General features: G+C 40.2%; 1 protein-coding gene and 1 long non-coding RNA gene across 2 annotated transcripts; both read left to right on the plus strand.

The window, feature by feature from the left end:
* Positions 1–2038: 2038 nt before the first annotated feature.
* LOC306962370 (uncharacterized protein) lies at positions 2039–8777 on the plus strand (the record flags this gene model as incomplete). The annotated part of the gene is made up of 5 exons (XM_079555490.1): positions 2039–2296; positions 2381–2464; positions 3440–3502; positions 3776–3868; positions 8761–8777. Exons 1-5 carry the CDS (start codon positions 2098–2100, stop codon positions 8775–8777), a joined length of 456 nt encoding a protein of 151 aa, XP_079411616.1. The 5' UTR covers positions 2039–2097.
* Positions 8778–10710: 1933 nt separating this feature from the next.
* LOC306962230 lies at positions 10711–11723 on the plus strand. Its single transcript, XR_013792816.1, has 3 exons — positions 10711–11002; positions 11070–11138; positions 11666–11723. It is a non-coding gene; the product is annotated as an uncharacterized lncRNA (long non-coding RNA).
* Positions 11724–12257: the final 534 nt, after the last annotated feature.

Raw genomic sequence — 12257 nt, forward strand, 5'->3', positions numbered from 1 at the left:
CACAATACATAAAGAGACAGACTTATTTTTTGCTCAACTGTCTACTTGAAGGAAGGTATATGAGGCTCTTTTTTTTTTTAGATTAGATTGTTGAAAAGTTTAGTGGATATTAGCTTGATTAGCTAGCTGCATGGTGGTTAGCTATCATGCTAGTTGTACATTAGCAAAACCAGACTCACGTGGCCTCACTTTTCTTTAACAAGGAATACATTATACAGTTAAAACGTTGGTGTAAAGTAATTAGACATTTATTTTGAGCTCCACAATACTGGTGGGCATTTTTTTGCATTGGGTCGTCCAGAACTTTTCTGTCTGACCCAGTCTTAGCTTTGAGAATAACCATAACATTGAACATGTTTAGCATAGTGGTAAGAAGCTGCTGTAGCACCATGTGCTGTGGGAAGTGGAGCTGAGACTGCCACAGAGGCATTAAACATAAATAACTCATCTAACAATGGGACAATAGACTATGTCTGAGATCTCAGGACGTTAAGCAAAGATTGTTCACAGCTACCATAGTTAACTCAACTTTATTTTTTCAGCAACAATGAATGAGTCGAAGGATAAAGAGGGACATGGGAAATCTGAGGTGAGATGTTTTTTCTTCTTCTTGTGAACCACTGTACTGTATAGAAAAGGCTTTATTTATTCATTCATTTTTTAATACATGTATAAAAGGAATACCACTACATGGCCATAATGTTTTATCCAACGTTTTAACCTTAAGTCTCATGCTGTTTATAGGGCAGATACATGTAAACACAGCGAGTGATTTTTTTGTTTTGTTTTGTAGTCACAAGTAAGATATTTTCGTTGGCTGCAGACATTGAGAAATCACCACGATGCCTGTGTGACCCGACAAGAAGAGTGGCTCACAAAGGAAACACACAAAAACTTTGAAATTACATCACTACCTCAAATTGTAAGTCTGTGCATACAATATTGTTTAAGGCAAGACACTGCAGGGTAATGGGCTATATGCACAGTGACCCCACGTGATTTCCGCCTGGACAGTCAGCCAGACGCTGTCCTTCCTGTCCGAATTAGCAGGTCCCACAGAAATGAAGCAATAGCTTAAGATTTGGTAAAGGACAGCGAGTAAAAGTTCAGATGTGACTGGAGCAGGTTAGAAAATATTACATGAGACGTAACGACTTCACTGGAGGAAACTCCGTGTTCATAACGTGGATGTTTTTGTCTTGAGGCTAACGCGGCTAACGCAAAATAAAAAATAAAACTAGCGAGGCGTTTGGAACGAGCCTGCGCAAAAAAGAATCGTCCTGTTAGTTTAAATTATATTTACTTGTTTACATGTTATATTATCATTTTTCAACACTAGCCTTTAGCTCTAAGATAAAGCAGATTCACAGCGAACATGATGTTTGTAACACGTTGCTGTGACTCCATCAGTAACTCGTCCTTAACCAGATCCTGAGCTTCTCTACATTTGTGTGGGAACCTGCTAATTGTGAACGTAAACGATCAGCGACAAGAAGTCCAGCGTTTGGCTGACTGTCCAGGAAGACGTCACGTGGGGAAACTTTGCATATAGCCTATAAGGAAAAAAATAACGCCCCATAGTTAACCGGATATTTTAATAAAGAGTTTTCTACAGCAATATAAACAAATATCTCTGTCCACATGACAGATTATGCGCAAAACAGATTACTCTATCCCACGAAAGTTATATATTTTCCCAACACTTTTTTTTATATAGCAAATAAGTTTGACTTTGCATTTTTTTTTATTTTGCTGAGGTTTAGCTCAGCCACTCAACTCATGGAGAAACTTTAGCAAGGTCAACCCGTCAAAAAAAGGTCTCTCTGTCTAATGAATAAGTTCTGAGAAAAAAGAAATAAAGAAATCTGCAGCCGCAGTGCATGTGACGTCGCGCAGCTCGGAGAAAGTAGTGGCTTCTGTCCAAATCGCCAACAGAATGAGTGGACTATACACTACTATATAATGCAGGCCTATATAGTGAATGAGGGGTTAGGGACTAGGGTGGACATTCGGACACAAGCCAGGTCTGGTCTCCTGTCCAGACCTGTTCACGTCCAGGTCTAGTTGCGTCCAGGTTGTGTCCTGTTAAATGACTGCATGCCCAAATCCATAATTGAGTCTTGTCTTTTTCAGTCAAACCCCAGAAAGGATGACATGTCCACATCTGAAGGCAGCCAAGATGAGTATGTCCCAGATCACACAAAGAGCAGCACAGACAGTGAAGACGACGATTCATCTGCCCACCAGAAACAACCACATGGAAAGAATCTGGATCAAATAAATATAGATCCACAAGGTAAGTTAAGTTTCACAATGCCATGTACTGTTACTTCCTGTTATCTATTAAGTGTCCTGGTAACCATTTCATTTTTGTTTTTAGAGGGGGTCATGGAAGACACAGAGGCATCAGATGATGAAACTGATCCAATCTCAGCCCCAGATTGGTCATCTTCAAAATCTCCAGGTATTTGAACAAGTAACACTTGACACATGTGGGGGAGAGGGGGAGGAGGCGAAGGACACAAAGGGAGGAGACCAAGGACAAGAAAACAAGACAATTATTTCCTGTATTTTGCTTAGATTAATCTCATTATGTCCACAGGAACCAGGAAGAGGGGAGAGCCTGCACTCCAAAACCTTCAACCAGGAAGTGAAGATCATATCCCTGGGTTTTCTTCGAAGTCTCCAGGTATTTTAAACAATCAATGAAGGAGAGAGTTTGGCTGTTTGATTCGGGAAGAAGAGATTCAGGAAAGAAGAGAGAGTGTGACCGTGGAGAGGAGACGGGTGAGAGAGATACAGGACAGACATAGGGGAGAGAGGAGGAGACTGAGGAGAGAGATGCAGGACAGGCGGAGGGGAGAGAGGAGGAGACTGAGGAGAGAGATGCAGGACAGACGGAGGGGAGAGAGGCAAACGGATGAGAGGGAGGAGGGGAGTGAGAGGAGTAGAAATGGGAGAGGAAGGGGGAGAGAAGACGAAGGAGAAACGGATGCAAACAGGGATGGAGGAGTAAAGAGAGGGAGACTGGAGCGAGCAACACAAGAGCAACAGAAGTGGAAGGATTGGTACTGGTCAGAAATGTCTGATAGTGTTGCAGAATGAAGTGATGATACATTTTATGGGAGAAACATCCAGGAACTTGTGCTAAGTCCCCGCTCAGCATTGCGTCTCTATTATTCTGTGGGTCTTCAAACACGTGTTGACGTTGGCATTAGTTACTGTGTGAACCATGTATATATTGCTCTCACAATTCATACATTTAATATAAAAGGGACAGAAATAAAGCTGAAGCTGTAATTACAAAAAAAAAAAAAATAATAACATAAAAAAAAAACAATTTCATGTTGGTGAGTGAAATCAATGATTTCTTTATGCCCATAGAACCAAGGAAAAGAGAATTTTTAGCTATATACTATAACTTGTCTTGAACACTCAGGACAGACGGGAGGAAAGGGACTGCAGACACGGACGCCAACAGAAGAAATGTCTACTTCCACTGGTAAAGCTCATTCCAACTACTTGCAATACAATTGGTTATTGTCTGTAAAGTCATAGTAAGTCATGTCTATGTCGTCGTCTTGTTATATTTTACTTTTTTTTTTTTTTCTGCATGCCCTTATGGCCTTGTAGATTTAAAGTTTGTATAGCTTATTTTTACCTGAATTCTATGTTTGTTGCACGATTGTACTGAGAAACATTGCTAGTTTGTGAACCTGTTCTCAAACAATGGCAATAAAAAGTGTTCTGATTCTAGTTTTTGCATATCTTCCAGGATCTAAAGGAAAAAAGAGACCGTGGACAGTGCAGGAAGTGAATGCAGTAGAAGAAACCCTCATGGACAACATTCAGTCTGGAAAGGTCCCTGGTAAGGCGCAGTGCATCCAATGTATTGAAGAGTCTGCTGGGGCACTTCAAACAAGGACATGGGAGGGTGTCAAATTGTACGTCAAAAACCGGATTGAGGCTGGGAGACGACAAAGTTGTAAAAGAAAGTAATAAGTAAGTAAGTAAGTGCTTATGACACATTAGGTACGATGACAGAAACCGTTTTTGTAAGAGTTGGCTAAAGAAAACGTTGTCCTGTTGTATATATATTTTTTGGCTTTTATTGATCCTTAAAGGAACAGGCCACCGTGTTTCCATACTGAGATATGTTCTTATCTTAGCTTTGACGAGTTCTTTAGGACCTGTCTGATCTTCAGTCACGTAAACACAGCGCAGACGGCGTTAGCATTTAGCCTCTCCCTCTCTCCTCTATAGCTCCAAAACAGGTCAAGATAGAAGCTACCAAGCTCTTCCACGTTTTCCCTATTTAAATATGGTTACGTGAAGTGTTACACTACAAAGTATAATTACACACAATTAAACAATGTGGATTTTCTAAGCGGATAAAAGGGGGGACTATATTGTAAGGCGTAATAATACCAGGAGTAATTTGGCATCCGCACAGTAAAGTGAAGATTACTGTGCATTAAAGTGAAGATATTACTGCGCGGATTTCGAACTACTCCTGGTATTATTACGCCTTACAATATAGTTCCCCTTTTTATCCGCTTAGAAAATCCACATTGTTTAATGTTGTGTAATTATACTTTGTAGTGGAACACTTCACGTAACCATATTTAAATAGGGAAAACGTGGAAGAGCTTGGTAGCTTCTATCTTGACCTGTTTTGGAGCTATAGAGGAGAGAGGGAGAGGCTAAATGCTAACGCCGTCTGCGCTGTGTTTTTTCGTGACTGAAGGTCAGACAGGTCCTAAAGAACTCGTCACAGCTCAGGTAAGAAACATATCTCAGTATGTACAAACAGTTGCCTATTCCTTTAAAGGAACAGGCAACTGTTTTTTCAGTCTGAGATATGTTCTTGCCTGAGCCTGATTGTGATTTGATGTGTGAAACCATAGACATTAGCATTTAGCCTCTCCTCCTCTCCTCTATGTGGCCAAATGGGGGTGAAGTTAGAAGCGACCAAGCTCCTCCACGTTCCCCCTATATGGTTATGTGAGATCCAAGTATAGTTACACAAAATTAAACATGTCAATTTTCTAAGTGGATGAAAAGGGGAACTATATTGTAAGGCGTAATAACACTTAAGAAGCACTTTGGCGTCTTACTGCGCAGATGTCGAGGTGCAACTACTCATGTAACTGTATTTAAATATGGGAAACGTGGAAGAGCTTGGTGGCTTCTAACTTAACCCCATTTAGCCCCATAGAGGAGTGGAGATGAGGCTAAATGCTAACAACATCTTTGGTCTTTTTGACTGAGTGCACGCACAAAGACCAGACAGGTGCACATTAACTCGTCTAAGCTCAGGTAAGAACATATGTCAGTATGGAAAACCGGTGGCCTGTTCCTTTAAATACAGGAAGTAACAGCTAGAGGTAAGAGGTAGAGTTTGCATACTGTTGTGCAATCGTAAAGTTGTGCAAGAGTCTAAAGTAGAGACCTGTACAGGAATGGATTTTGTGGATTATGTTTTGGTCTGACCGCCCGTTCCCGCCTAAGGCTTTATGAATCCTGACCGATCCTACAAAATTAGTGTCGAGTCCTGCAAGTCTCGTGAGAATTCCCGCCCGTTGCAGGTCTCTAGTCAAGAGTTCTATTACACTTTCCCTCCAACTTACTCGTGTTGAAGAACATGCATGATAACTGGCAAACCGTTGGGCGACAGACCCATGTTCACTTTTTTGTAAATAAATATTTCATTGTTAATGAACATTTGTTGGGCATTGATTTTTTTGTTTTAAACCTCCTCCTTTTTCCTGTTAACCTATCTACCAACATTCAAAAATAACAAAAAATACAAGAAATACCATTTTCCCCACTATTGCCATCTGGTGGTTGTTTCAGGTACTACATAATAGACAGGTCCCCAAAAGTCACCAATTACCGGACAAAAAATAAAAAATAAAACTTAGGAGATTTTGGTTCAAAATTTGCATCTGGAGCCCAAGGCTCAAGAAAAAATTTTGAGAGTGGTTTTGGTGGCTCTATTCCCTTAAAAAAAATGGGGTCCCCATATGGAGCAGTTTGCCTTGAGGTCCCCATTTGTACTGATTTACAAGTATGTGTGTGTGTGTGTGTGTGTGTGTGTGTGTGTGTGTGTGTGTGTGTGTGTGTGTGTTCTCTCGTTTTTATATTCTAGTGGGGTCCGCAACCTGAGATTTGACTCACCTCATGGGGACCAGTTTTACCTCGTGGGGCCCGAACCCCGGACCCCACAAGTCCCACCATAGAAATCAATGGGAAATGCAATTCTAATGTTCCTGATGCCGTTTCTGTACAAATCTGGAAAAGGCCCCTGGAGGTCAGTTTTCCTGACTAAATGTGTGTAAGTGTGTATGTCCTGGTGGTCAACAGTGGGTACTGCAAGGACCCCACAAGGATCCTTGTGTGTGTAACTTAATGGCCAGTGGCGGGAAATGGACGGTCCCCATAAGGACATTTGTGATGTGTGTAACTTTGTGGCGGGAACTGGACGGTCCCCATAAGGATTTGTGTGGTGTGTGTACCCATGTGATCAATATGAATATTGCAAGGTCCCCATAAGGATATTGTGTTTTGAATATATTGTGTTACATAAAAGTACTAGTACAAATTTAGATATAAACTTAATGTGCTATTTGTATTTAAATACATCTCAATTCAATAACCATGGCCAAACAAGGAAATATTAGCTAGGACTGAGGTCAGTGTTTGCCAAAGCTTGAGCTGCTAATGGCATCTAATCATAAAAGAAAAATCATAGTAGCCACTTAAACAAAATAAACCTCAAAATGATGTAATGTACTTCACATGCATATGTAAATTGTTGGCGCAAAGCAAAATCTTTAGGCAGTATGTGTCCCATCGAGACATATAGCAGCGTTGGCATAGCTGCAGCTAACACCACCAAGCATTATGTTAGATTACCAATTCCTTTCATTGATAGCACATACAGTATCAGGTAAACACCGTGGCTCAGTGTTGGTTTTGTAGGAGCTGCTAGTTGAGGAGCACTATAATAATAATAATAATTTACACATGCACAAGAGGGCTATTTGTTATTTAGCATCCCACCTACCCACCGGTGCGCACCGTCTTGTTTAATTTCGTAACAGAGAACAAACTCTTGCATGGGTGATGCAAGTATCGTTAGATTGCATGTTACTAGGAAAACTGAATTTGCAAGTTGTTAAAGAGATGACTAAAGCTTATATCTAAGATGGGTTACAATATAAATATAAACCACCCCAGGACACACTGATGGTCACACAGAACAACATTATCTCGGCTAAAGCAGAGATGAGATCCTGAGGTTCCCAAATCGCCCGGAAATGCTGTTCATAAAGGTAATGAACGGAACCGGGGGGGGAAAGGAGGGAACAGACAGCCCCTAGCCCCAGACACGGGGCACCCCCTCTTGTAGACCTACTAGTTTTTTTTAATGTAATGTTTAATTATTACTTTTTTTTTTTTAAAGTTACATTTATCTGCTAATGGCAACAAAAATATGAAATAAAAATGAATAAAAAAGGAAACACACTTCATGAGAATCCTAGTCCCCACACCGCATATGCACCCATCCCCCACTCCATGTGCTCACCGAGTGAAGACCACATAGTTGAAACAGTTCATGTAATGTTTTTTCCCCTTTGACATATTTTAAACATGTTACATTTCGCTGAAACGCGGAAACATCAAATAAAAATGCATAAATAAATCATTTTAAAAGGACACACATCAGAGTCCCCACAAGACCCACCTTGATGCCCTTCCCCCACTCCATCATGAGGGAAGGGCAGGTGGGCGCGTTCAGTATGGCAGACAGCAAGAAGCACGGTTCCTGAGATTTGGAGTCCCCACACCGCATATACACCCATCCCCCACTCCGTGTGCATATAGAGTGCAGCTCGTGTAGACCTACTCGTGTTTTGTGTGTTTGTTTTTGTTAATGGGTTATATTTATCTGCTAGTGGCAAAAAAAAATCAGAAATAAAAAATAAATTAAAAAGGAAACACAGTTCCTGAGATTTGGAGGCCCCACACCGCATATGCGCCCATCCCCCACTCCGTGTGCTTATAGAGTGTAGCTTATGTAGACCTACTCGTTTTTTGTTTGTTTGTTTTTTGTTAATGTTTAATTATTACTATTTTAAGAAGTTATGTTTATCTGCCAATGGCAACAAAAAATCTGAAATAAAAAATAAATAAAAAAGGAAACACAGTTCCTGAGATTCCGAGTCCCCACACCGCATATTCGCCCATCCCCCACTCCATGTGCTTATAGAGTGAAGACCACACAGTTGAAAGATTTTGTTATATATTTTTTTTCCATTTTAAATATTTTAAACATGTTACATTTGCCTGTAATGAGAAAGCATTAATACAAATGAATAAATACATAATTTTAAAAGGACACACATCGCGGTCCCCACAAGGACCACCTCGGTTCCCCTCCCCCACTCCATGTGCTCGTTGAGGGGAGGACAGGTGTTTGCGATCAGTGTGGCCAGGCAGACTGCAGCACACGACGGACACAGAGATGAAAGGCAACAGAAATGAAACCAGGGTAAGTCAATCATAATGTTCCTGTTATATGTATTCAAATTAGCTATATTAGCTTATTTGAGTTTCGATTTCTGCAATTGCAAATTTTACACATTTTATGCGGTCCTTGTGTGCAGTACTGCTACTTGGCTAGCTTAGCTTGTTGGTCTTTAGTCTATTTTGAGTCAGCATTAACTGTATTTTTTTTTACCTGTGTTGTCTCAGATTTCTCTCAGTCCTAAAGTATTTTGTTTAAGTGGAGCTCTAATGTAAAGCTTGTAGCTCACCTCATGCCTGCATCATGTTAAGTTTTGTGCCCCCCTCCTGCATACGAGTGCAGCATTTCATTAATACTGTTTATTGTGACAATCAGCAGTTACAGCGACAAGTCATGTCATATTTAGAAGTGGGCAGTAAAAACACTGGCTATTAATCAGGATTCTAGTGATGAGATCCAGAAATATATTTTATTTACAAGCAAGAAAAAAAAACTTGCCTCTCAAAATGCAAGACCTGATGAATTGGTTTCAGGAACATGCCTTTTCTGTGTTATGTACACAATTTTGGGACTTTTCACCATTCAACTTTGGAATATTTATTTAATATATTTAATTACTTTTAAAACAAAGTATGTCACAATGCAATGATGGACAACTAAAGAACTATAAGCACAGTATAATGAAATGTTGTAAAAGTCTGTAACCTGGACTTTAGAATGAGCGATCACTATATAGTAAAGTGTTTTGTGTTGCAGAGAGTTTACTTCAACCCTCAGGCTGAAGGCTCGTATTTTTTTGCTCAGTTTGTCCCATTATATGTTTCAGGTAAAGAAATTGAATAAAAAGGCGAAACCCCGGAAAGCGGCAGCAAAGTCCAAAATGAAAGGGGTTAAACCAGCTCAAGAAACAACTGAGGTGCTTAAGGTAAAATAATAAACTGTTGCAATGCTTTTGACTTGTGTTAAATTGGGAAAGTCATCTACTGACAATACTGTTCTTCTTCCATAGAATTCACAAGATGCTCCTGGAAATCAAACCTGCATGGATGCTGACCACTCAGATATTCTACAGTCCAATACAACCAACACTATTTCAGTATTTACACAATAGAATTGAATGAACAAGCAGTTTTCTGTTTTAAGTTCACAGATTCCTTTTAGTTTGTCTTTAATAAGAAACCACAAAACTTGGTGTAAACTTGAATCATTGCATTCTTCCATAGACTACACAACATGGTACAGAAAACCAACTCTCTATGCTTGCTGATGCTGCTGCAGATGCCCCACCCCTGGAGAGAACTGAAAGTGTATTTGTAAGTTCTCACAGCAACAACTTTACATTTTTATTTTCCTCTCACTTCTGACACCCATTTAGTCTCGGGTGAATGGACAACTTTATGATTTTGCCATCACAAACACATTATAGCTACACCTATAGGGACACCTACACCTATAGGGACACCTATAGTGACACCTATAGGGACACATATAGCGACACTTATAGGGACACATATAGCGACACCGATAGCGACACCTATAGGGACACCTATAGGGACACCTATAGGGACACCTATAGCGACACCTATAGCGACACCTATAGGGACACCTATAGGGACACCTATAGCGACACCTATAGGGACACCTATAGGGACACCTATAGGGACACCTATAGCGACACCTATAGCGACACCTATAGGGACACCTATAGGGACACCTATAGGGACACCTATAGCGACACCTATAGGGACACCTATAGGGACACCTATAGCGACACCTATAGCGAAACCTATAGGGACACCTATAGCGACACCTATAGCGACACCTATAGCGACACCTATAGCGACACCTATAGCGACACCTATAGCGACACCTATAGCGACACCTATAGAGACACCTATAGGGACACCTATAGAGACACCTACAGCGACACCTATAGGGACACCTATAGGGACACCTATAGCGACACCTATAGAGACACCTATAGCGACACCTATAGCGACACCTATAGCGACACCTATAGAGACACCTATAGGGACACCTATATAGATATAGATATGTCTTCAGATTTTTTCTGTCCTTCTATGCAGCTTTCTCAAGAGTACCTGGATAAAGCGTTTCCTCATTCTGAAGATGTGGTTCCTTGTTCTGGTGACGACTCTCTCAGCCTAACTGTGAGCAGTGGCTCAAAGTACAGTCCGTCAAAACAGTCCATACGGGAAGAATCCACAGAAGAAGCAGGTCGAGTGTCAGACGCCATTTTCAACAAAGCAGCCAAGGGAAAAAAAGTAAAAAAGTACAGAAAAAGAAAAGTTCCCAGTACTTCTAAAGACTCTGAGTGAGACTACTATGATGGCTCAAATGATGAACCAGTGAAGAAGAGGAATGTGTCCACCATGAAGCTACGGAAAAAGAAAGATGGTGGACGAGTTTATAGAAGCAAAATGTCCAGGCAATTGACACGTACACACGGTAATGAAAGAGACTTTCCCTCAAATCGAAAGAGCGTGATAACAATTATAGTATTGTGTTTGTCCAGAGAAAGTGGTGGAGGCTGAAGATAGTGACTTGTCAGAAACAGAGAAAAGGCTGGAGACAACTTTGCAAGGTGAGCTTTTTCATGCTGTGAAACTTTATGGAAGTCACTGTAGGTTAGCAGAAAGTTGGAACATAGTTAGAATAAAGCTCATTGCATTTTGAATGTCTCACCTAGTGGTTTCACTAATAATTTCTGTCATTGTGACAAAGCCGGTCATGGGCAATTCTTATCAAAGATTATAATGACATAATATTCAGTCCATATTAGGGCTGAAACAACTAATCAATTCATCGACAACTAATCAATTATTGAAATAGTCGACAACTATTTTAGTAATCGATTAATCATTTTCTAGTAAACACAGAGTCAAAGAGGGCAAAAATGAAAATTGTGTATTTTTTATGAAAACCTACTTTGTTTTTATAGTTAGGGTCTGTAGTGTTTTGCGCATTGAACATTTTATAAATATCTATCCGTCTCATCCAGTCAGTAGCAGAATTGATGTAAAAAAAAAAGTAAATTGGAATACAGGAGACCCTGTATCAGGCACCCACACTTGGTTAGTGGTGTTATGTTTTTATGTTTCCTGTGTTCAGAATCAACCATTCAAGGAGAGCAGCGGAATGTGGGCCCTGAAGGTGCCCATCAAACAGGTACTTTATTATTTATTCATTTATTTGATAGGGACATGTGTGAACAATGAACATGTACAACATCTACAACATTTATAGCCAAGGCTAATTTGCAATGTCCGTCCCTATTTTCTGTCTAGTTTAGATTGGCCAGGCACTAGGGTTGGAAAATTATCTGAATCTTGATAAAATCCTTTTATTGGAATTCCATTGAATCATGGAGGACACAGCAACACAGCATTTAGATATTTGTGTTGACTAAATCCAAAGGAAAAGACTAAAATCATCCAAACTTCCAATGACCTAATATCCATTTTACTTTACTGCCAAAGGAACAGGTCGGTGCTTTGTTCACATGGAGAACAAACATGAAGATTGATTAAATATGATTATATTATTATAAATGCAAAGTTGACGAATGGTAAATGGTTTCAACCTACAGTATATAGCACTTTTCTACCCTCCTTTATCTAGCTGGTGTCTGTGTGAAAACTGTCTCGCCCATTCTTTTTTGATTCATTTTTTTTCTGTTATAGAACCTGTGAGAAGGACCTGG

Source organism: Gobius niger (assembly GCF_951799975.1).
Source record: "Gobius niger genome assembly, chromosome: 4".
Classification (NCBI taxonomy): Eukaryota; Metazoa; Chordata; class Actinopteri; order Gobiiformes; family Gobiidae; genus Gobius; species Gobius niger.